Consider the following 26,482-nt stretch of genomic DNA (forward strand, 5'->3'; position numbering starts at 1 on the left):
TTTTAAAAAAAATAGAATTAAGGAAAATGATTTTTGTCTTAGCTTCAAAAATAATGTAAAGAAACATTTAAGAACAAGATATTTCCATGATCAGAGAGGTATGTACAGTGTGATAGATTCGAGTCCAATCCTGCAAATACATGTTCACAAATGCAGACTTGAGAACCTGTTGATCCTGAGCAAGTGTAATTAAAGACTGGCAGGATCAGGCTCTTAGTTTCACCTATTATAAGCTTTTCCACAAACTGTCCTAGGCTAAAAAGTATAGATACAGTATATACTCTGTATACTGACTTATACAAAAGGTCTTTTACAGCTCTAACTCTGTTATTGCTAGGCTAAAAATGAACATTTGGAACAAATTACATGAATCATAAAGGATAAAACTGAGATGCAGCTTCTGACGACTGAATCTCCACTTGAGCCATTTTAAACTGGGTACATTGTAGCCATTTGCGGAGCACAGATGAGCTATTGTTCATTTGTCCTGATCCCTGTAACATCCTTAGGCTGTGATGGTTGACATTGCTCTGGATGGCTTGGAGGCGCAGCTGGAGTCCAGCAGATAAATGCTGTTGAAATAATGCAAAACATTCAGTTTCTTTCCTTTAACACATAAATACAGCGCTGTGAAAGGTACTGGTTGTTGGCCAGGGTAAGTTCCTCCACTGCCCCAATGTCACATTGCTGTCTGTCACAGCCTGCACTGCAGTGTTGCCATGAAAGGCAGATGTGCTTACAGAAACAACTCCATACTGAGACCAACCCCAAGGCTTTTGTTCTCATCACCAAAATTCTCTTGACTGGCAAACCACACTGATCTACCTTGCTCCATCTCTTACAAATAGGGCCAGCTGGCACAGTTCTACCCACACAAGCAGGCCCACAATATCTGCTGTAGACTCAAAATCCATCTCCCGGGTCAAGAGTTCCAATCCTGATTTGTCAGGGGACTCTCTAGCCTAAGACATCAAGAAAACCACAGCTCGGGGAACAACCAATCTCAGTAAACAGGGAGGAACGGCCGTGTGCCACAGAACCTGGTTAGAGGAAAGTGTTTCAGAAGGAAAGGGAGAGCAGTACTGATTATAGGAGAGGTATCTTAGCTGATGATGCTCTGTGTATGCTCACTCCTGAGACCTTCAGTGCTGAGACATCCAGTGCATCTGATACGCTACAATGATCTATTTTCAGAGAGTCTGGAGACCACATCTAGTGATCTTATTTCCAGAATACACAGAAATGTGTAACGCTAAGAATAAAAGGATAAGGTACTAGAAACAGCTTACCTTTAGATTTGACTGTATCATCGGCAACCACATTGGTATGAGCTGTAACAAGAGAGGTATATTTTGTTATTATAAAAGTGACTGTAAACATGCTCCAGTTACTCTGAGACAGAGAAGGGTATATCCAATGCATTTAGCTGTCCAAATGGACATAGCCTGAACCACAAATCTGAAAATGTGATTATTTTTAAATGATGTATATGTTTTGGGGCAGGTAACTCTCAGAGGTAAAAAAGCCAGCTTCCCTTGTTTGTAGCTTGATGAATCACCAGTAGCAATTATTGATATTCTGTTTAAGGCAACAATAAGAGTACAGAATAAAAACATGTTAAAGGAAATCACTTCTTATTTTCCTTGTGGTGGTGTTTCTGTATGTGCAGGTGAGCAATACTAGAACAAATACAGTAAACATTCTGCATGGTGAGGTATACATCAAGAACTGAAAAAAACACGTAACAGAAGTTCCTAATAATAGGACAGAAATTTAAATGGTAGCCAGCATTTCATAAGCCACTAGTCACATCAGTGCTTCACTGCAGAGTGTGACCTGTAGGCCTGGGAGCACAGATGAAAACTCTTAACTACCCAGAATGACAAGGCAAGGACGTCTGCAAATCTGTCACCCATGATTGGATTGATACGTATTTCAGTCTCCTGCTCTTCAGAGACTTTTATTTCTGAGTAAGTATAACATGACAAGCTTATGGAAGGCACAGAGTCATTTCTAGCAAAAGTATTCATGTCCTCCAATATTAATTTAACCACTGAGATTATTGTTCTAAAATGTTCCTCCAAATGGTATTAAAATTTGCAATTTGCCAATTATACTACCAGGAGCTGCAAGTTAAAGCTAATCACTATTGACAACATTAGATAAAGTGCTGTTTCCCTTGTGCAAGGAACGATAATTGTTTCAATTTCAGTGCTGTTTTGATGGAGAATCATATGCAGCTCTGTCAGGACTGATTAGCTGGTCTGCTACATGAAGAACCATATTCAAACCTCAGCATTTACAGATAGATGAATGCCAAAACAGCTGGAATGCAGCCAGATGCTGCAGATGTGCGAGTCCTGTACATCCTCCCATGAGCTCTCACACTAATGAAATGTTTAATAAGATCCAGTGACTGCAAGTCCTGATGTGTTTTTTGGAGAGGAGGGAACAGGTAAGCATACTGAGAAGCCATGCTCCACGCCCCACTGCCATCAACAAAATGTCACTGAAAATTTCATCCAGCATTAATGAAGTTCCTGCGCAGCTAGCCAGTGGTGATAGGACTGGTGTCAAGCAAGGAAGAAAGCTGGGCAGGAAACTCAAGGTACCCCTCTGCATCTGAACCAATTCCCTGGACATCTTTTACAGTCAGCTGAGAGAATCAAGCACTTCTCACATCCAGTTCATCTTGTCCCAAAGCAGGTATCTAAAATAGATCGAGATGAATCATGTCCAAAAATACCTGTTTATCCCCACTGACTATAAAGGGCACTCACGGAAACTAGCTCATATTGATACCTACACTGTGGAGGTCTAAGGTTAGATACAGATCATTGTCCTCCAGCGCCACTTTTTTCTTCCAGGTCTGGACACATTTAGGGAAATTAAACATTGTGCTGCGGGCACAAGCAAGCAAACCCTCCACTCCTACAGATGCCAGTTAGATAAATGAGACAAGACGACATTTTTATTGAAGCACTTGAGTTTTATTACCTAATCCCCAGCCAGCCTTTTCTTCACAAAGGAAGAATATACATAAAGCTAGTTAGGAACAACAGCTGGAAGAACAGACTGCTGCCAGACACTGTCAATTTTTTGGAGTATATATTTTCAACAGAATTATGTTGATTCCAGTGCAAGTTTTGATGGAAACCAGGCTGGAGAACAGGTTGGTCACTGAGCTTGTCTGGCTCCCCAACTCTGTTGCCCGCCCAGTTCTCTAGAAGTCTACCCAGCGGCTGCTGGAGCTGCCTAAAACCCCTGGGTCTCTGGAAAAGATGTTGTGGTTTGCCGAGATGCTCTCTTCACTGCTGTAGGCTCCCAAATTCCTCAGACATACAGAGAGCTGTGATCAGCAAGGAGCTGGTCTCCATCATCAATGGCTGTCCTGGGATGGCTAGTTTCCCAGTTCCTTTGACACAGAAAAACAGGAGGAAAGCTGAACACTTTCATTTCAGCCCTCAAAAAGCAGAATGCTTCCCCTCAGAGGAAAATATAATGAATTAAATATATATGTAGGTAAGTGTGCATCTGTGTGAATGTGTGTGTGTATATATACATCTCTCTCTCTCTCTCTCCCCCCCCCCCCTCCCCCCCCCCCCTCTTGGAATGAAAAATAAATACATAATGGTTGAAATGTTTTCACAGGAAAGAAACTTTGTTTTCCTCACCAGATTGGTAAAGATAGTCTAACATCAGATCCAAAAAATATCCTCTGAGAATACAGGGAATGGCTCAAAGGCTGCAGGAAGCGATCAAGGCTTGTCTCAATGCTGTCAGTGTGAGTTTAATTTAATAGCAAAGGCTAACACAGTACCAGGAGGAGGAAACCTCACAGCACCAAAACAAGGAGGAGATGAAGGAGTGCTTATCTCAGACATAAACAAAGCTCTTCTTTCAGTGAAGGAGATCAGAATTGTTTATGTCTTCTCTTTCTCTCTTGCTTGAGGACATGTTTTCCCCTCACTTGTCATACAGAAAATGGCCACCTGAGATAGCTATCCCATAAACTGCCTGGCATCATGTGACATGCACCACTTGCTCATTGTGGTGCATTAAAAATACATGTGTATTGGATCATGCAATGACTTCATTGACAAGTGAAGTTTTTGCAGCACCTGACTCCTTAGGTGGAATAAAGGACACTGCAGTAAATATAATTATATAAATGATAAATGGCCAGGATTTATCAGTGCTATGGTGTTCAGTTCCAAGAGGAAGTCACTGTGAATTATTAATTTTGCTGAATGAATCTCCAAAAGAGTGTTAAGAATGTTCTGTTTAAAAAAAAGAAGTATCTCTCACTACACTATGTCCTTTCCTTCAATGAAAACTAAACCTTGTTTGAAAGGCTTATAGCTAAAATAAAAGGGAAAAAAAAAGCTTTAAAGCATAAGGTAAAATTGTTTCATTATCAAAGGCATGGCAATAAAAGATTGTCTAGAATAAAACAAGCTACCAAAAAACTGCCCAGTCAACTAATATTCAAAGAATTGTCATCTTTGCAGCCTTCTGAAGTAGGAGTAAAAAAGTTCAGATCTTCACAGCCACTGAAGAAGAGATGGTCTCAAAGTCGAGAAGAGACGGTCTCAAAGTTGATCTTTTTTTAATTATAGAAATGTCACTCACTTACTGGTTCCTGTGTGAATAAGCTTTACACTTCTGCCTCTTCAAACATACAGTAAGCCTTGTCCCAAATCATGACACTTCTCGATCTAAAATATTTTTTTAATTAGTTAGTTTTGGAAAAAAAAAAAAAATTAGTAACCTGGGACTATAAATCCTATAATACTATTATGTTTATATATTGTTCCTGCAGCATTTCACTTTAGGGCTAAGTAAAGGGGATTTGGTCATCCAGATTCTTCTCTTCCACCTCCCATCCACTGAACATGAACTAAAACTTAGCACCTTAACTCTGGATTTCACAGGTTTATGACCTTGATTTTGTAGTAACAACAATGTCCTTTTAATCTGATATAGCATATTTATGATATATGCTCTCAAATATAACCCCTCTGAAAGCATTCACTTGACTTGCAACAAGAATTTGGCCCTAAAGGCCTCTCTTTTCACAGCTTTAAAACCATTCTTCATCCTTGTCGAATTCTGGACATCCTGGACTGGCTGAAAAGGAAGCCCATATGTCTTCCAGGGACAGCCATGATCAATTTAACATCCCATAGGGGCAGAGCTTCTGGAGCGAATCAAGTCATTACTGACTATAAATCTGTATTTTCACAATGACTGTGAATACGTTCATGCCAGCTGACAAGACGACTTTTATTTTCAATTCCTGCTTGACCAGAAAGACTGGAGTAAAACAAGTGTCAGAAGTTTGGCAAAAGAAGAACTATACAAACCAACATATTTCAGTTAGATTCAGAGTGCGTTTAACTATTTGATTTGTTGATATTTTATGTGAAAACTCCCTTCAGAATAATGCAATGAGAAAACATGTAACAAAGGCTAGTAAAATCAATTTATGCTTGTGAGATTACCCCAGTCATTTGGGAATCTGTTCTGAAAACACAATGGTAACCCACAGGAGACTGACCATTGATTTCCCCCCCAGAAAAATTTTTGCATGAGTGCAGCATGGAGGATTTGATTCTCCAACCAAAGAATAGCCTGATACAAATCCTAGGGGAAAAAGATTCACTATGCCTATATGACGTAGGCATATAATAACAAGAAAACCAGTGCGGCACAAAGGTTTTGTTATCAACCTAAATGTATGTGAGGATCAGAACAGTGAGGTGATCTGCAAAGGACTTAGGATGATTAAAAGTTACATAACTGGCTGAAAACTCAGACAGTACCTAGAGCTTCTCAAACTCAGTGACAGCAATTGAGTCTATTAGGGGAATAAGACCATTGCAGCAATGGAAGGAGGATGCAGATCAGAAGTTCATTAAAAAAAAAAAAAAGTCAGGAGAGATTGGATTTGAGATTATGGTCTGGTCTGACTTCTTACCAGAGATTTTATTTTTTGTTATGCTCTACTAGGTTTTATTTCTACATTACTATTCAACCTCAGCTTTTCCACTTTCTTTTTTTGAGGGAGGGGAAGCAGAGGACAGTACGTCTAGAAATCACAACAGACAGGCAATACCATTAACTAAATATTCACGGCGTGGCATGCCTACCTTTACAAATATAGTAGAGTTGCATTCTTGTAAAGCCTCCATTAAACTAATCACATGCAGGCACACCATTTCCACCATCTTGGGAAAAAAAAAAAGCATAAAAACAAATTAGTGTCTAGCATAAAAGTGTTGTAAGCGAAGCCAACGGTCTCTAAAAAGAATCTTCCTGGTTTTGCTTGGCAGCTATACTGAATCGCTAGATGCATATTTATTAACCATTGACATGTAAAATTAAATATTACATGAGCACATAAGGGACATTTGTCTTTAGTTTTCCCCTGATGCAGCACACCTGTTAAATATGTCACAGTGCTTGATGTATTTTAATTCTTATCACACATCAAAACAAGCTGCCTTCAGCTTTGTTCTTTTCAGACATCATAAATCATTTTACATGCCTTTGCTGTGTAGTTCTCACCAATCAGTTTGTCATAAATTGATATTTTTATTTACTGAATCTTTGAAAATTAATGTACCCACAAAACCCATCATTTTTTCCCCCATCAAAAGACAATTTATTGTTCTGAACTGGCACCTAGTCCATAATTCTTGCATTTTGTACCATGAATCATGACAGATGCAAATATCAATTATTTGGTAGCAGACAGCATTTTATGTTTTATATTGTGTAAATTCATAGGTACAAGGAGATACCCTGAGCCAGCAGTGAGTATTTCCAGCACCTGTCTGAACTATGTGTAAATTCCCCTCAATAATAATAAACTTAGCTTTTTCTGTAGTGCTTTTCATCTTCAAAGCACTTTACAAACACTAATTAACCTCACAATATCCCTGTCAGATGGGCAAGCATTCTTATCTACATTTCACAGAGCAATAGCTGAGGCAGAGTTTAATAACTTGCACTAAAGCCACATAATGAGATACTTTCAGAATAAGGATTGGAACTTGAGACTTCCAGGTCATATTCTTGTCCTAAGGCTTGACAAGAAGCCTTTGTGTCTGACTAAACAACTGGCTAGTTAGAAGCGTTATGCACATTTCCTGTTCATTCAAATGGAGCTTCATGAACTACTGTTCCCAGCAGTGACTTGTCAACCACAGAGACCTCACTAGACGTCAGAGGCTAAAATATTTAAAGACAGCTTCAGGTGGTCCTTGCCTGGAAAGGACAAGACACAAGGGAACAGTAGCTGATTCAAAGACATTCAAGTGCAGCCCATGCAATTACAATTGAAAGGGCAAAGGTCCATACCTGCCTGGGGTGAAAGATGGCTCACATGGGGAACAGGGAATTACATAAAATAATTTCCATATAAATAGCAGGTCTCCATTTAAAAAAGAAAAAACACCCAACCAAACAAAGAATGAAAACCTCAAACCTTAAGAGCATCTGACTTAGAGGACTGGGCCACATATAAAGAATACTTCTCACTCAAAGCTAGTATCAGGTTCTCCAGCACCAGAGCTACTAGTTATCATCTCAGTTAAAGTTAAAAAGTGGGAAACACTTTTTTTTTTTTTTTTGGTCTTCCCCTCAGAAACAAGCTCTCAACCCTAAGCCTGCAGGCCCAGAGAATCAGTAGTCAATGGGAAGCAAAGGTAGCACCTAAGAGAAGGCTGCTGGAACCCCTGCGGGTTCTTATTGTACAAAGCTGCTCCAACAGCAGTGTGTAGTTGAGATAAATAAATGCTTAAAAGTTATTTCCAAAAAATGGTTTGGATGATTTCTGGACATAGTGAACATTTCCCTTTCAAACCTTCTCTCTAGACATACCTCCTTCAAGTCATTCATTACTCAAAAATGTTTCCAGAGATACTTATGTACCTTATTTTTGATGAGTAATCAATGGGTTATGAGTAGCCAAGTGCCAGCATTTGTGTTCACCATCATGTGGTAAAAAAGAGTCAAAGGGATATAAACAGAATTACCCTAAAACACTTAGCTGCTCCTGTAAGGCAGGAGTCAGATGAAACAACAGAACCACTGTGAAGAGCAGGAAGATATATAAAATGAGACCTGATGCAGGGAGTCCTTAATCCAACCAGCAGTGACTCTAGCTCCTGATCCTGTTTCAGGCCCACTACGAAGTTAAAACACTAGTAATTAACTTTAATTTCTCAAAGGCATCAAAGTTGCTTTCTGATATTATTCATGGTCCGATGTATGCCACTGAAACATTGAAACAAAGCCAAGCCCTCTGAGTTTATTCTGCATTAAATCTGTACACAGCACCTGACTCACCACTTTGTTATGTGCCATCAGCTGTAGGATGCTAGGTGTCACTCGGCTCCAGAACTCCAGGGCTGTAAGGATTGCTGTAAAGCTAAATTCATTCTGATTCTGGACTGTAGGGGCTACTGCTGTTTGCTCACAATACACTGTCCAGAGCTGAGCAAATATAAATGCATGGAAGAGGGAACACATGTGCAGAACAGATGTCTGTAGAAACATAAAATAGAAGAAAATGTGTATTTAAATAAGTGTATTGGGATACAGCGCAGAGGCTTTCATCAAAGCACTCCTCCGTCATGCATCTCACTGTGCAGTCTTGCCCCTCACTTTCCCACGCTTCTCTCCTATTAGGAACAAGTAAATCAAGTACACTCAATAAAATCTTCTCTATGTTTAAAAACTGTTTTTATATTTACAAACTAAAAACTGCGTTTGCATACACACACTCCCATGTAATCTTAGTGTAAGGCATTAAGATCAGTCCCTTTAAAGAGAAGGTTAGTTTTGCAGAACAGCTACTCAGGACTAGTTCTGAAACTTTCTTGACAGAAAACTCCACTGCAGTCACTGGAAGGCCTGGAGGCTCTGGCACTGCATGGCTGTGTTTCAAAGATGGTGCTGGGGTTAAGTCATTCAGATTCTGATCACCTGAAAAGAAGGCTATTGTACTAAATATAACATCTTACATCTGTTCTGTTAATCTGTCATCCATTTCTACCTTGCTGGGACAGAAATGCTCGAAGTCAAGGAAAGTAAGTTTTGAAAAGCTAACAGAGAATTCATTTTGCATACTCAAATCATGGCTCTTTGCTAATACGTGTTATGTATCGCAGTGTCCAAGACTCCAGGAGTGATGGACATTAACTACTTCATTACAAGAAAACATCTCTTTCTCAGTCTGCAAATGTAACAGTGATTCATGCTCTGTGGCAGTACGACTGCACCAAACATTGCAATGGTTGCCTGGTAACTGGAAAGAGGTATTTGAAAGAGCAAAAAAAGGCCAAAGAAATGAATGGCAAGCACTGGTGTCTTGGCTGGGTGAGGGGAAAGAAAGGGGGAATTTACATACAAGATAAATGTGTAATCATTCTGCTTCTGTTGCTAATAAAAACCTGGTTGGTGTCAAAGAGTGCTGCTATATCTGTGTTAAACTACTGTCACAAATGGCTTATGATTTGCAATAACTCTTCTTGTCCAGAGCACCTTGAGAAAAAAAGTTGTGCTTGAACCATCACTGTTTGTAATTAACATTTAATTATTTAATTTTAATAAACATTTAATTACATGTCATTAATTTGGTCATAAAATTATTCATAGCAACTAGAATAACTAACCTTCTAGAGATTTGTTATAGAGATGGTCATTGCTAAAGCTTCAATTTGGAATTTAGTTTTTCCTTCCTCACTCCTGTGCTGAGGTATTCTGGAATACTTGAATCTCAGGCTTAATTGTGGTGATTTCATCACCAGTTTTCTATGCATGAAGAGGCACACAAGAAAAACGAGAGATTTCTTTCCCTAGATCCCAGGTGTTAATAAGGTTTTATCCCAGAAGAAATAAGTAAGTGTTTCTTTTTTTCTTAAGAAGAAATAAATAAGTGTTTACAATAATAAGGCCAGTATATAACACATCTCCACTTAAAACACAGAATCCCTTACCTTTGATTGCTCTGGAAACCCAATCAGAATAACAATAAGGTGATCAGCAACTTGTGAACCCGCATCCAGTGGAATAGGCATGCAAGATGACGGAGAATTTGGACAGACAACATTGTGTGTCAGAGACCCCAGAAGTAGCCAGGACAGCAAACGAATGTGAGACACACATTCTATGAACTCTTTGGGCCTGTCAAGAAAGAGCGGATTTTACAATGATGCCAAGTTCTCTGGTTTTCCCCAAAATACGGAGTCTCCTTATGCACACAAGGCAGATGCAGTCTCAGTGTGCTGGAGGGACAGATCATTGGTACAGCTTATGGGAAGACTAGAGCCACACAGAACTTGGTGGACTTGATGTACCATTAACAAGTCCAACAGAACATATTTGGTGGCTCTCAGAAACAGTCTCTATAAAAGGCTGAAACAGTCTCTATAAAAGACTAAAACAGTCACAGATTCAGTGGTTCCATACACAGTGATTTTTCACACAGGAATCATCAGACGGGAAGGGCTGCCCAAGTGGAAATGCTCCTCCCAGATCCCTTGGACAGCACATGGCTGACAGGGCAGGAAATTCTTCATTCCGCAGAGAGCTCAGAGGCAGGTTAAGTAAGGCTTACGCAGTAAGGCTGTGCCTTACTTCCACTATGTTCCTCTTCTTCATTGGTAAAGTGGAGTTAATTTCTCAATTCCTTAGCCTCTCCTTGGACATTGGGACTGCATGCTTTTGAAGGCAGTGACTATGCTTTTTTGTGACATTTAAGTATGCATCCACCATCTAGCGCAATGTCTAATTGTAAAGCAATGTGCTTATATAATCTAAAAAGGAGTAACACTTTCCTGGTGTCATCTTGTCTGTCCCCTTGCTGCTATAAAATTCAGATTACATACTCAGATTTGAATTCATAGGCACAGGAAAAAAATAATTGGTTGTCGATCAATAAATCACAACTTACTAGGCCACTCTCACTTACTGTTTTTCATTTCTGATTTCATGTCATTGTCAAGGACTCACAGCACCAAAGAGGCATTCTATTAATTTATTTATTTTTTAAATAGACTCTGGTACAATGCTCTTCCTCAAGTACTTATAGGGTCTTAAAGGAATTCACTACCTTCAACTCAGAACACATAGTCCTTTTTTTACATGTGAGAAACTAAAGCGCAAGGAGATAACTCCATATTTCCAAAACTAGATATGCTCTGCATGAAAGTACATGCAGACATATCTACAGGACTGGAGCCTAAGCAGCTTAGGCCCCAGAATCCTGGGGCAGGCAGTCTGCGACAAAGCCTGGACAAGAGTACAGGTTTGTTGAAACACAGTCCAACGGTCTACACTCAAAACATGTCATTCGTTGTCATTGTAAGAAAAGAGACAATATCTCCCTTCACTTTGAAGATAAAACTGCAGATTATGAGTTCTCACAGTGAAAAAGGATATAACAGATGTCTTGAAGAGCAGGATTTCTCCCACCTAACTTTAACCAGATGAAGTTAGTATTTCTATCATCATATCAACAGGCTACAGTTCTCACTCATTTGTACTCGATATTTTCAAAGAATTTCTCTGTAATCCCCAACATATTTTCTATAATTCTAGGACTGATCAAGTGCCTGTGTGTTTTGCACCATCTGTATCTAGATCAAGAAACAAGTTAATTTCCAGGCTAACACCAGTCAAGCCAATGGAGTTACCTCCACTGTTCCTTTGGCTTGTACTTTAAATATTGCATTGATGAACTCCTCAGTTAAGGATCAGGGAGCTCCTGACCAGCTGTTTCAATGTCCCACGGCCACCATTCACTACTGCAGGTCTTATCTGTGAAATCTGGCAATAAACACAGAATTTTGTGAAGATTTCTAACTCATTTTAGTATTCCTTTTCGTGGAAAAGCATTCTTACCCTTGTTGCATTGCAGAAGGAGGATGGTAAAGCCAAGGCAAATATCGGATCACAGCTTTGTTGTCTCTGTGGTTTCCCCGTGTGATTTCCATAGCAGCAATCTGAGCTAAACCAACTTTCAGATGTCCACCAAACGTGTCTTCATGCAGTGGCTGAGAACAAGTCTTCATGTGACTCTGCAAGGGAAAGATCTGATTTCATACCTGAAAAGAGTATTTCACTTCAACTAAGTTCTTCCAAGCAAGAGTATTCTATTTCATTTCCCTTCAGTTCCTTTCTCGGGGTCTCTAACTGTGTCTACAAAACTACAGAACAAAAAACTCAGAAATATATTTTTAAAAATTCTCCAGTCCCTATATTAGTAACAGCTTTATGATGCAGATCTTTCCACAGGAGGCAACATTTTCAAGAACCCACACAAAATACTAATTATACAAAATGTACAGGCACCACCTTTGCATCAGCAAACTCAACAGCTAATGAATACAAACTAATGGTTGCACATCCAGACAGCTTAAGTGAAGATGAAAGAATCTAACCATTTAACAAGATAGCATCTGGGCAGGAAATGCCTTCCCTGTGCAATAATCCATTTACATGTACAGAAATAAGCGGTCGCTCATTCACTGGCAATATGACTATGTTGCACTATTCAGCTGCTACAAATGCCTTTCAGTCCTGGAAATAAAAGGGCTAAACCTTTTACCAAGAAACATGCAAATATTTATGCCTGAAAAGATAATTTATTATCCTGCTTTGTCAGCTCTAAGGAATGTTTCATTGGTGCTTCTTGAGATAATTCTATAACTCTAATTAATCCAGGTCATCAGTTATTAAATTATTATAACAGGATAAAAGTCAGTGGACAACAATATTTTATAACATTTAAGTATCTAACGCCAGCAACTTACACGCTCAAAAATCACTTGAAGCTTCTTTGAAGAGAAAAAAAGGTAATGTACCAGCATGAATATCTGACAACTTTGTTACAGAGCCAGGTAAAAAGGATAGATACATTATATTTCTTAAAAAATGGTGGAATTTTCTAAATAAAATATTGCTGAGCTTTACCAATTAAAATGCACAGAAACAATAAACTGGAATGAGATTATTGTGGGAATTAACATAACTTTTTATAATGTAGTAATCACTAATACGCAGGACTGAAAACAATTAACCTCTTTCAAAGAAAGCATTCTCAGACATGCAAAATAAGACATTGGAAATGAATAAACAACTTTATTTTTCTTCATTGATTTTCTAAAGAGAGTAGAAATTTCAAAATTTGAAAACCAAGATTAAACCTTTGCTGTTGGGATTGTTACTGGCCATATAAATCATATAGCATTCTTTGTGTTAGTTTGGTAGTCCAGATGCTGTTGATAATACATACTCGTAGTAAGAAGCTATACAGCTGGATAATCTTAGGACTCAATTCCTAGGAACACCTCAGTTAATAAAACCCAAGCACTATAAGTAAATATATTAAATGAGGTTACAGGAATTTGAATCTAGATGTTGTGAATTTGTTTAAAGTTATGACTACTTGTAAACTTAGAAATGCTTACAAATCTTTTCCCAACTATGTTGGAACCAGAGAATAAGTTTATCTGGTCTGGTTAAATAAGAACTGCCTTTTCATTTTCCAAAGACAGCCAAAACTTATTCTTTACATCACATAAAATTATTGTCATATTTGACTCTCCTATTACGTGAAGCTTGATCTCAGATTCCTGTATTACATGGCTGTCCCGGTTTTGGCTGGGATAGAGTTAATTTTCTTCCTAGTAGCTGGTATAGTGCTGTGTTTTGGATTTAGTGTGAGAATAATGTCGATAACACACTGATATTTTAGTTGTTGCTAAGTAGTATTTATACTCAGTCTAGGACTGTTCAGCTTCCCATGCTCTGCCAGTGAGGAGGTGCACAAGAAGTTGGGAGGGGGCACAGCCAGAACAGCCGACCCAGACTGGCTGAAGGGATATTCCATACCAGGTAACATCATGCTCAGCATACAGACCAGAAGGGAGTTTGCCAAGGGGTGGTGACTGTGGCTTGGGAACTGGCTGGGCATCAGTCAGCCGGTCGTGAGCAATTTTATTGTGCATCACCTGTTTTGTATATTATTATTATCATTCCTTCCTTTTCTGTCCTATTAAACTAATTTTATCTCAACCCATGAATTTTACTTTTTTTTCCCCGATTCTCTCCCCCATCCCACTGAGAGGGGGAGTGTGCGAACGGCTGTGTGGTGTTTAGCTGCCTGCCGAGTTAAACCACAGCAAGTATTTTTTTAGAACTCAATGGGATTCAAGGCATATGGTCAACAGGGTAAAAACTTAACAAAAGGGACATTTTTTCCAGTAAAACAAGGTTACTGCAAGTTTCAAGAGACATTACTTTCAGTTTAGCTGGGATTCTTCTTCCTTTGTAGTAAGCATTATTAACTTGCAATAAGGTCTCCCCTTCTGGGGCATGAGGTGGGGTGGAGGGGGCAGGGGGACAGTGAGCCAGTGAGTGTGTGAGAAACGAGTAGGGTAACAGTATTCTTCTCATTGCTTCATAAATAAACTCCAGTATCAAAATCCACTATGGGTTATCATTTATTCTGTCTTGCCTGCCACAGAATGCTTGCATGAACTTGTGGAATGAAATACTCCAGTGTGTTTCCAGTAACTTTCAGCAGAGGACGGGTGCAGAAGTAGAGGGGCCCTTTCAGGGAAACACTATAGTGATTTATCAGGAAAACAGACCATCGACACCCTTTATTAGCAGACGCACTCTGTGTTACAGAAGCACAAATGGTTCTTGAGGTTAGAAACAAATGCAACAGCTTGTTCAAAGAACTTCCCTAGAAGACCACATGCGCCAAAGCCCAGGCACGTAAGCGATGGCAATGTGATTCGTACCAGCCAGAACAGGACAGCACTGTTTTTCTGTATCTGTCAACTGAGCTTCAGATCACGTAAAAGCAGCTTGGCAGCTACTTGACTGTGCCCAGTGATGAAATGACCTCTTTCAGTTGACAAATTTTCCCTCGGATCACCGAATGGCTGGTGTACAAGGACTAAAACTCCTACTGAGATTTCAGAATGAACGGGACGCATCTTTGACAGCATAGACTATCCTCCATACCTGTAACGGTCCCTCTGCTGCACTCCCACATCATCCATTTGTCCTGCCAGCTTTGCGCAAGTTAGAAGCGCCTAACTAGTCACACCTCTGCCTCCATTTTATGTGCTGAAGGAAATTCACCCTCGTGCAGGGTACCCACATGTAACTCAAAGGACTGCAATCTAACTTTGCCTGGCATTGAGAACTGACAGATGGTTCCCCTATAAGACATGGGTTTTCCCTCTGCAAAAAGGATTTTACCACCAAAGTTTCACCTCCAGCTCAGTGCTCATGTAGTATTCGGCTTCAGACGGTACAATAAAACTACCTGATGGGATAGTGATATGCTAAATAAAATATATATTGCCCCCTCCACAGCATTATGACTGAACATTAGCAATATATTAGCTGAAATATTACAGTAACTTTTTATTTAAGCTATTAACAGTAGATGCTACTTTGCTAGCAAATGAAACAGCTACACTTCCATTATTTCCTATTATACAGCAGCAATATTGCTTAGCCTAATTCTTTTCTAAAGCATCTTGAAGAATTTCCATTTTTTAGGAAATTTAATAGATACTAGCTTCCCTCATGAAACAGAAACTCCAGGTTTTGACCAGCTAATTATTACCACGATGTTTTCATGAAATTCATTCCTAAATAAAATATTTTATGTTGACAGAAGTATTTTCCTATCACTCTTCTTATAATTTAGCATCAAAGTAATGTTCAGAAACCAAACAGCAGGTTGGACTACATAGGTAATGACTGCTCAGTTTTTCCCATCTGAACAGAATATAACCTGATAATGAAAACAACAGCATCCATATCAAAAAGGACTCCCCCCCGTTTTTTTTTTTAAGTCAATTACTGCGTTTTAATAATCTCTGAACTTCCAATTAACTTAACTGTCTGTTTGTGTATATATGAGAGACACAGGATTCCTCCAGAAGAGTGTAATTAGTTGTAAAGGAAAAGAGTTTTCTGTTTCCATGGGTTATATTAAACACTACTACTTCTCACAGTGATTTTGGTATGACATTAGCTTATCATCAACATTGCAGGAAAACTTATCATTAGCTTATCAGTATTTCAGAAAAATAAAGCCTGCATTTTTACTGTGTGCTCTCTATATTTGAATCAGCCCCCATTTCAACACTGCATAAGCTACTTTTTACTGATCCCCCCCCCAAAAGTGTCTAATCCATAACAGTACTAACATTTAAAAAAAAAAAAAAAAGAAAAAAACACTCAAAGACTTCCAACTGTTTCTCCCAGGCAGGTTCACTACAGAAAACATGTTTTTGTTAAAAAAGCACATGTATTTTAAATCAATGTATTCCCAGAACCAACCTTTAATTTTGTTAAGGTATGCATATCTGCAATGAAGTCCAGCACTTCCCCAACATATTGCCTCATGCATTCCATTGCTGCTGTTCCACACTAGAACATAAAAGAAGTAAGTTTAAATACAAGATTTCAGATATGTTCATGTTTCTGTCTTTGTTTCTTGTTCACCAGAATACAATTTTTCTCTCTCAAATTCTCTATTTTATTTTTTAGTTCAATTACTTTTATTAGGAATAGTTATTCTTTTACATCTTCAACCTTAATGATTCTGTGATTATCATCATTAGGTATCTTTTTTTAATTTTTTTTTTATTAGGTATCTTTCTGAAGATGCCAAAAACTACTGTAGTTTTTACGAAGTCATAGGCTCAGGGCAGAACATTACAGTAAAGTTTACAGGAGAAAACTACTTACTCTTCTTTGATGTCTATTTAATTGCCTACACGTTGAGGCACAAAAGCTATTATCCTATCTTGCGTATACAATTGAACCAGATTTAGTTGTGATCACAAAATTATTAAGCCATAATGGAGTTTTAGTGGCTGAAATTTGAAAAACTGCTAGCATGCTATTTTTAAGCAACTGATCTGGGTGCTTCTCATTTTTGTATGTTCATACCAATCTACACTGTGTTGAACTATACCACCTTCTGGCTTTTGAAATGCTATGCCTGTCAGTTCCCTTGACAGAATAACAAACAGTAAAACAAGGTCACTGGTAGCCCTGTCAGCATATCCTCCATCCAGTTTATTTGGACTAAGGATTCCACATGGTTGCTAAAATACTGAATAATAGAATTATAAAATATATTATACTCAGACCTCGGAAAATAATGCTCAGTTGCAAAAGACTTCTCTCCAACCATCTATTCTGTTTCATTCAAGCAGCAGGCAGCCTGATTCTCTATGGTTTCTTCTGAAATGATCGCTTTTCTACCATACCTTGTAACACCAATGTCAGTCTATCTATTTAAAGCAAGCATATATTAAAATATTCTGTTGGGAGGAAAGGTGTTATTAAAGATTTGCATTAAAAAAAAAAAAAAAAATCACACATTTCAGAAGACAGGAAGGTCCTACTAGGAAAGATCCTACTAGGTCAGCCCTAAAGCTGACAGAGACACACATATACACAAATGAGTTTTCCTCAGCTTCTGAAGCAGATCTGGGCTAACCCTCATCCATCTGTTTGGGTACTCAGTCACATGTGTCATGGAACAAGTCAAGACCTTCAGTTGTGCTACATCCTCACATATTCACCAGGTGTATATTCAGTACCTAGGCAATTATGAGTTCTGGTAATTTAGCTACACTTAACAGCAGGATATAGGTTAACACATTACCAGAAAAATACCATTAACTCCTTCTTTAACCAGATAATCTTTTGTGAGAATGGAGGCAATGGCTTGTGGCTTTCCTCCCTGCTACCATTTCTTGAGGCATTCAGATGGTCTGTTCCCCACCTGTTGACTTCCTGATCGCAGGCTCAAGCTGCAGTCAGTTACATGACTAAAGATTATCAGTGAAAGTAAGGGAAGCAATGTCAAGATCAGAACTTTTCCAACATTAATAAAAAGGAACAAGCATCTCAACCTCTGCCTGCAATACACTTTGCCAACCAGAAGAGAAATGAAAAGGAAAGAACAGTAAAATGAAGCAAAGTGAGCTGAATAAGATATTTTTTTTTTAAAAAAACAAAACTAAGAGATGGAGTTTGATTCAGTACTTACTCCAGGCATAGAGGCAATCATCTGTTTATGCAAGATTGTTGACTCAGCTAGTTTTGTTCCAGCATCTGCACAAACAAACTAAGAAGAAATTAAAGACAAGTTATTTTTTTATTTTTGGAGGAACCTGAAGACACTAGTAAGTTATTCATGACTTTATTAAAATCACTTCAGATCTCTTCTTGCTTTTATTCACGGTAATTTGCCTTTAGAGCTCTCTTTCTTTATAAAAAACCTGGTTAACTCACCATTATAAATGAGCTAATTTTAATGAAAAAAAAAATCTACTTTAATGAGGTTAATTAACACATATATGCTGTGCAGGAGCAATTTGAATAATATTTATTATTATATAATAAATCAGACATTCTTTATGAGCAAAATCTTTGCTATTCCTTGCATATCTCAAATGTTCCTCTTCCATTATAGAGTAAAACATGATAGAGGATGATAAGGCAGTGTGCCATGTTCTTCACTGTGATATTACAACATTTTTGCTGAAGTTCTACAATGATGAATTACATGAACAATTTTTTTTAACAAAGTTGAGAACATACTGGTGTGGTATAACTTCTGCATAATACAGGCCATAATGCTACAAAAACATAAGCTGTTTCTGACAGAAGGTCAGTATCGTTCTGTTATAGTAGAATACCTCTAATTGCTTTTCTTATGCTTTTATTTTCCTTGCTTTTTTTTTTTCTTTTTATTTCCAAATCCCTTGACCCAAAATCTCTGACGTCCACATCATTCATATATTAGACCTGCTAATACTGTTATTTAATCATTATAAGCTTCAATAATGCATTGGACACCCTGCAGATGATTTGTTTGTTCCTAAAACTTGTTGTCTTAATGTTGTATTTGCACTTGAGCAATTTCTGTCCATCATGATGCAATGTAAATTTTCTAAGAAAGGACAGAAAAGAACTGTCAAACTAAGGTCTAAGCCTTAATTTTCTTTCTTGAAAATGAATACTGTGGTACCTTCAGAACCTGAGACAGGTATTGACCACACAATATATTTGACAATTGTCTGATGCATGTGTATTAGCAGTACTCTCAATGACTGACCATTCTCTTTGAAGACATTTCGAAATATCCTTTACAGATCTAGAATTTACTTACACTTCCATGAGCTTTACCTTTCTATGACAGATTTAGTCTGAACTCAGACTGCCTACCAAGACTTGGAAACTACTCAACCTATGTCTTGACAAGTAGTCTGTTCTTTGGGATAAATACCAGAAAGAAAGACATACCCGAGTTTAGATTAATAATCTAATTAGGTATCCTCAGACATAGGCCTGGCTCCAGTTGACTTTTCTCCTGGTTAGAATTTATTTTACACCAGAATAAGCCAAATGGAAATAAAACAAGAATGTAACTCATAGTTCAGTTGAGAGGTGGCCTGGTGCTCTTCTGTACCACAGCTCTAATAATTACATGGGAAGCAAAAGAAAGCTTTAGGATTATGGGCTCTATCAATCCAGTAAAGACAGCTGAGTCTTAGTTCAAACAGCAACTATGACTCTCCACTTCTTTTTTAAAAGAAGGACCATTAATTGGGCAAATAGATGACCGATTTTCTCCTAATGCACCCTATCTCAGAAAGAGCAATGCTGATGCTGAGTCTGCTGGACAACAGATATGATGTTTTCCTGTGTGAAGGATTTCTCAGTCAACCATTTGCATGTAGATTAGGGTTCCCTTGTACTACCATTAGCTGCATAAAAGGACCACAACTCCCTGAAGAATCTGTATGTGTATATTTAGCATCCAACAGCAAGTTCAGTGCACTGCTAAAGACATTGTACAGCACTCACCATATAAGTCAACAAAAAACCCTTGCCAAAGACAAATGTCATTTATTGCAGACAACATTTTCTTTTAAGAACAGTAATAAGAAGCAGCAGCCAAAGCAACCTCTGCTGGCTTCCTGTAAGCTTTCTACATCTTTTGCACAGAGGAGTTTACTTCACAGGGTGAAGTAAGAGATATTAATTTATATGTGAAAAACAGCTGACAAACTCCATTCCATTCCTAATGAATAATTAGGCCTTGTTTAGCTTATCCATCTCATCATCAGACTGCCAGTTCCAAGGATCCTTCCTAAAGTTGCAATGCAGTCCAAAGAAGATGGGGAAACCAAACTCAAAATGAAAAATTTATTGTATTTCCAGTCCAATTCACTGTCATTTATGTTGTCTCCTCCTACAAATACTATAATACATTAAGATGTCACTGGCAAGAGATTTAATACCAGCCATTATAAAGAAAAAAGTAAAGAAAAATACTGCCACACTGCAAAAAGATGAGAAATGGGCAAATAATTGCCATGCCTCTTACTAGCATTGTCTGCTGAGATATAGCTGCAGAATAATGTCTGAATGGGAATATCTGCTGATTGTAGTGAATTATCTATATACCATAATTTAGCTATATTATACCTCCATTCATACTCAAGAGTTTTTAAAATATATATTCTTATAAACATATATATATATATTAAATTCTTCCATTCAGTAATTAGTAAACCAAATCTTCACAGAAACGTAAACTGGAACCACTAGATATACACTGATTTACATTAGCTGAAAGTCCAGACCAAAATAGGAGGCACCTAAACAAAACAGGTCAGATACATACACTGAACCTTAGAGCTTGACTGAACAAGCAAATCCTAATGAAACACTAATATAATTTGAAGTTAATGGAAATCCTGAAGATGTGGGCTGGTGAAATGTGAGTGGGAGAAAAGTAGTGAGGAACAAAATGCTGTGTGAAGATGCAGTTCCTATGGAAACCCATGGAACAGCAGCATGTACATGATTGCTTTCATTTGCTAGGATAAATCAAGGAGCCAGACTTTCTGTACCCTGTATCATCCAGGACACCTATGCAATGATTGGGGTGATCTGGTTAAAATTCTTATTCTTTGTAAAGTGGGATAAAGTTAACTCTCATCTTAGCACTGATGTCACCAGTGACACTGATGGCACCATGTAATCTGGATGGATGTGGGTGTCAAATGTACATTCCTAGGAATTCCTTTGTTAGTCAGCCCACGACTGATCTATCAAAGTGCTCCCAACTCCTTTGTTATCTTGAACATTTTGGCTGAATCTCTGTGCTGTGTGCACTGTCTGTATAGAGTCTCATATACAGGCTAACATGTCCATGGGGACACGACTGTCTTGGAAATTAAAATCATTTCCATTTGGTGCTGTGTTAACCCTGCTACAGCTTAATGGATTCAAAACCATACAATTTGAGTTAATATTGTAGTGGCTTCCTGTGGTAAAGAGGTGACCCAACCCCTTTATTCTATTAATGACACCAAAGAAAAAATAATGAGATACAGACGTGTTTTTACTAGTAGGTTTCTTAAATTACAACAATGCTTAAGATGGTTTTAGTGGTTACTATGGTATTTATATTCATGAGGCTGTTGAATGATTCAGACCACATACTACTGAGGGCTGCCAATTTGCACAATGGGAGAAGTACTCATCACGTCTACAGTAGGCATCTATGGCAGATGGTCTGAATACAACCCCTATTCTTTACCATTGACTGCATAAAAACAGAATCTGGCTGCTTTGGATAGCAGGAAATATGAAATCAGTCTCTGAAAGACAGACATCATAAAAGACATTTATATCCACATTAGGTGCTGTTGTGTAAGGTATGAATACATCCCAAAGCAAATACAGCATATGGGAACAGTCGTAGGAGGAAAACCCAGGCCATCATCATTTTATCTAGAAAGATAAAGATAATGTAAGAGAGAGTTTTGCTTACTATGTCTATCAGATGATTGACTCAATGTGAAGGACAAGTGTTTACCACTTAAATCCCACTGCCAAAACTGACATGGCATGTTTGCAGTCTCAAATGAGGAATTCAAGACTGACTACACTGTGGGATTTTGACCTTTTGAGGTACCACAGGATTGAGTTACACAGCGGAGCAATGCAGAAAAATTGCTTTATTCTGTAATACAGGAAAAGTCAGTTCAAGTCAACAAACACCAATGCACATGGTATCAAGCTGCATCACTGCATCCATAAGACAGAAAGAGGTTGGTGGTTGTTAAGTTATTTGATGGTCTTGGCTGGGACTAAAAAAAGAAGTGTGGGTTTATAAGGGGAAAAAAAAAAAAGGTGGGAAATCTCTGCTTTTTAAATGAAAATGGACTAAAAAAAAAAAAACCTCTTTACCATCAAAAGAAAAAAACCACAAGTATTATTCTTCCCCACCCCAAATTCTTCCCCTAACATTGATGGCATAATAATTGTTTTCAGAGTTAACCTAACTGCTATATAATTTCACTTGTCAGTATTATTTGTCTGTCAATTGGCAATCACTTATTTACTATGAGTAATGTACCAGTACTCAAAAGAAAATGAGCCCATAGTAAGCTATATGAAGCTTTGACCCCATAATAGGAGGTGAAAGAGTGAATGGAGCTGTGATCCTTGGAGCTTTATGAATGATCTACATAATGACCATCTTGCCTGAACCTTATGGAGTGCTGTTACACTGGTCCCCTATCATTTAAAGTTACAAAACCCATATAACTGTTAGTTCATTGTAAACAATGAGAGCCCACCTGTGATGAAAATTGATGGATTTCAATAAATTGTTTTTGCAGGACAGGCTTGTGGTGCCAAACAGTGCCACACTGGGCATTTCAGAGGCAGCAAGATTTTTCACAAGTTTGTATCTTAATTCCTCAGATACACCTATGAAAAAGCTAGCTTAACCCCTATGTCAGCAATCCACAGAATGAAAGGAACAGAAATATTGTTTATGTATTCTTTGCTGGAAAATTCCATGTTAAAAGAGAACAGCCTTTAGGGACTGGGGACAGCTTACTTCCTGCCTGAATAGACAGAAACTGAGTTCTGGTCCATGATCAACGAGCACCTCTTCCCACACAAACTGCTCACTGGCTTTGGGGCTACGATATGAAGACAAGGCAACAAGCGGGGCAGCTGCCCCATTGGGACATAGTTTGAAGCTCTTGGGACTCGATCCTTATGGCTCCCTTCTAACTTGAGATACATTCTATGATCCTCAATACATCAGCAATGATGCACATGTCATTATTATCCTGGGAAATGTGGATTCTTAATTTAGTTTCTTAAATTTTAGTGTGGTAGTCTAAATGTATGCACCGATGGTTACAAATGTAACTGGATTTTGACTCAAAAAATTCTTGCTTCCCATGACATTGCTGGTACTTTCTGTAACCATGTTGGACTTGCTTCCCCCCACCCCCCCACCCCCTGCCTAATTTTGGGCCAAGACAGGATCAGTACAAGAATTACATGAGAATCTCGTGTACCTGCACCAACAGCAGCAGATTCATGTCTGGTAAGGGTGACTTTAACTTGAGTGCCTGCAGTAACTCCAATATGACACTGCGCGTCAAGTAGAATTTGTCCCTTTCCTACAACAGAAAAACACAGAATTATGAATGTCCTGAAATTCACTGACACCCACTAGTAAACCATAAAGATACTTTTTATTTAAGTTTGAAAACAAAAAAGTTTAAAAAGTGTACTGGTTTCTCGGGTCTTATGAAAAAGTAGGTATCATTCATAATTTATGTAATTCTACAGACTTGAACAGACATCGATGAGGGTGATTCTCCTTTGACATTGTATCAGGTACTATATCCAAGATTTTAATATTTCACATGTGAAATAGACAGATTTTATAAAACAGTTACGAAGCCCAGGATTGCAGTGTAGCTTTCACTAAGTAGTTCCATATAAAGCAAAAAGGAGAATGCAGTAAGGACTGACACAGGAGAACAAAACTGGCAATAGTATTTACCATTATTCTTTCATCAAACCTGCCAGAAATGGTCTACATTTTACCATACTTTTTTCCTGCTGTCATTTGCCTTAAAATAAGTTGCCTGCACTAAGGCAGCCTGGACATCTATTTTTGTTTATTAGACTAACAGTACTTTTCCATTTACACAATAAAAACCGTCTTGGCTACGGCTGCTACAACAGAAACATTTTAAAACATAGGGGAAAATCAGCCAATAGAGATTAGAACGTAGAAGCCTAAGAATAGAGTTGCAGAGCTGAGAGTGCAAGGAGGTACAAGAGATAAGATGAGACTATTATAGATCTTTCTTTGACATTTGCTGACTTTAGATAAGATAAAAATGTGGAACAGATCTATAATCTGCTACTGACCGCAGCAACTCAAGAATTCTGAACCGCAGGAAGACTTACACTGAGCTCTCTTTCACATGACCATTAGAGATTAAATCATGTCTAAGAAAGAGAGCATATCCAAAGTGTGCTTTAAGATTTAAAGGTTAGTGTCTTCCATCTTGTAAATCTTATGCACTTGCCTGCTCACTTAAGTTAAATGTGTGGAACTTTCTACTCAGTCAGGGCCTCAGTTCTCTGTGACATCTGTAAAATGGGATAATAATGTTTGCCTCTTCCTCAGAGAAGTCTTGTGAGGCTTAGTTAGTGGGAGTCTTCAAATTGACCCTCACTAGCCACCTCCAGCTGCACACAGTAGCAAGTGCAGCCAAAAGGGAAGGCATTGGAGGAGATTAATCGCTGGAAGTGAAAGTGAGCTTGGCTTGCAGCAAACCAAGAAGCCAGTCACCAGCATTCCTCCTCAGAAAGCTGATGTCACCACATTGTATCTGTGTAGCATACTGCCAAACAAAGCATACAGCAACAGTGCGTGCCTCCCTGCCGTGGTTTAACCCCAGCCAGCAACTAAACACCACACAGCCGCTCGCTCACTCCTTGCCCTGCAGCAGGATGGGGGAAGAGAATTGGAAGGGTAAAAGTGAGAAAACTCATAGGTTGAGATAAGAACAGTTTAATAATTGAAATGAAATAATAATAATAACAACAACAACAAATTGTAATAAAAAGGAAAATAACAAAGAGAGATAAATAAAACCCAAGAAAGACAAGTGATGCAAATGAAAACAATTGCTCACCACCGACTGGTGTTCAGCCAACCCCTGAAACAGCAGCCCCCCGGCCAACCTTCCCCCTAGTTTTATTGCTGAGCATGACATCATATGGTATGGAATATCCCTTTGGCCAGTTGGGGTCAGCTGTCCCAGCTGCGTCTCCTCCCAACTTTTTGTGTACCCACATACCTTTTAATGAAAACACATTTTAAATATTAGCCCCTGATTTGGGAGAAGGTGCCAAAACAACAGAATAGTATGTCTTTCATGGACATTATGATGCCAGTCTATGAACCAAGAGACTTTACTTCAAGCTCCTAGTTTGATCTTCAGTTACATGGAATGTGCAGAAAGATAACACATGCAGCTGATGGAATGGGCCCCAAACAGCACTGGTCCTTGGACTACATTGCTATAGTCTAGGCAGCTAAACTCACAGAAAGCTAACATTCCAAAATCAATTAAAAAGAAAAAAAAAAAAAATCATTCCCAAACACTGGATCAGTTCAGCTGTATTATGAAACCATTACTTGAGGGGACAAGTAACCAAAAGTCACACATCCAACATGCATGAGTGGTGCTCTGATAAGAATAATACAATAAAAGAATATCCAGAAGAGGTCAGACCAGAACAAATGTCCTCAGTACCTTACCTCCAATAAGGCCTTAAAGCAGATGCAAAAGGAAGAATAAAAACAAGGCAAGCATGTATAATTCCCACTATTACTCTCCTAGCCACCAACTATTTTCAGCTCAGGGAACTTCTGAGTTCAGTGTGGTTTCCATATAATTCATAACTCTCAGTGAATTTCTCTTCCACATTTGTGTCCACTGACTTCTTGGACCCCTGTCAATTTTTAGTACCCACAGTACTTGGCAAGGAGTCACACACTGTTGAAGAACCACTTCCCTTTACTTGCTTTGACACTGGTTCCTACAAAATAAGTTGTTCTTGTACTGAAAAGGCATGAAATTACCCATGCCTGTCTGTTCACTTGTGACCTTACAGACCTCTCACATTCCCATCAGTTGTTACTTTTTCAGACCGAGAAGCCCTAACTTAGTTGCTCTGTATGCGGAACTCATCCCACTGTTTGATTGTTCCTGTTACCATTACCTGAACTTTCTCCGATTGTACTATGTTCTGACTGGCAACAGGGAACCAGAGCGGTGCACAATACTCAAGGTGCAAATAAACCCTGATTACTTGCTGGTGAATTCTAGCAACAGCGACCCCTCCAACTGTCGTATGCCTTCATGGTCTTAAGACACATAGATAAAGCAGTGCCATGCTAAGACAGTTGACAATTACATCCCCCAAAACACCAGACAGAAGTTCCTATCAGCGACCTGGTACAGTAGCCTGCACATACTGGAAAAGAAGAGAGGTAAAATTCTTTCAGAAG

The 26,482-nt window shown here is 38.6% G+C and overlaps 1 protein-coding gene across 3 annotated transcripts in view; it reads right to left on the reverse strand.

Annotated features, from left to right (window-relative positions):
* Window positions 1-350: 350 nt before the first annotated feature.
* Window positions 351-26,482, reverse strand: part of UNC79 (unc-79 homolog, NALCN channel complex subunit) — a gene marked incomplete at its 5' end in the record, with an annotated part of 114,137 nt that continues 88,005 nt past the window's right edge. For all 3 annotated transcript variants that reach the window (XM_082000539.1, XM_082000538.1, XM_082000540.1), the window contains 9 exons: window positions 351-572; window positions 1,290-1,331; window positions 6,153-6,230; window positions 8,356-8,553; window positions 10,008-10,194; window positions 11,914-12,089; window positions 16,384-16,473; window positions 18,110-18,187; window positions 23,460-23,564. In XM_082000539.1, coding sequence (XP_081856665.1) covers window positions 372-572; window positions 1,290-1,331; window positions 6,153-6,230; window positions 8,356-8,553; window positions 10,008-10,194; window positions 11,914-12,089; window positions 16,384-16,473; window positions 18,110-18,187; window positions 23,460-23,564 — 1,155 coding nt within the window. In that variant the 3' untranslated portion in view covers window positions 351-371. The remainder of the gene's footprint in view (window positions 573-1,289; window positions 1,332-6,152; window positions 6,231-8,355; window positions 8,554-10,007; window positions 10,195-11,913; window positions 12,090-16,383; window positions 16,474-18,109; window positions 18,188-23,459; window positions 23,565-26,482) is intronic.

This window comes from Phaethon aethereus (genome assembly GCF_964289735.1).
Source record: "Phaethon aethereus genome assembly, chromosome: 5".
Lineage (NCBI taxonomy): Eukaryota > Metazoa > Chordata > Aves > Phaethontiformes > Phaethontidae > Phaethon > Phaethon aethereus.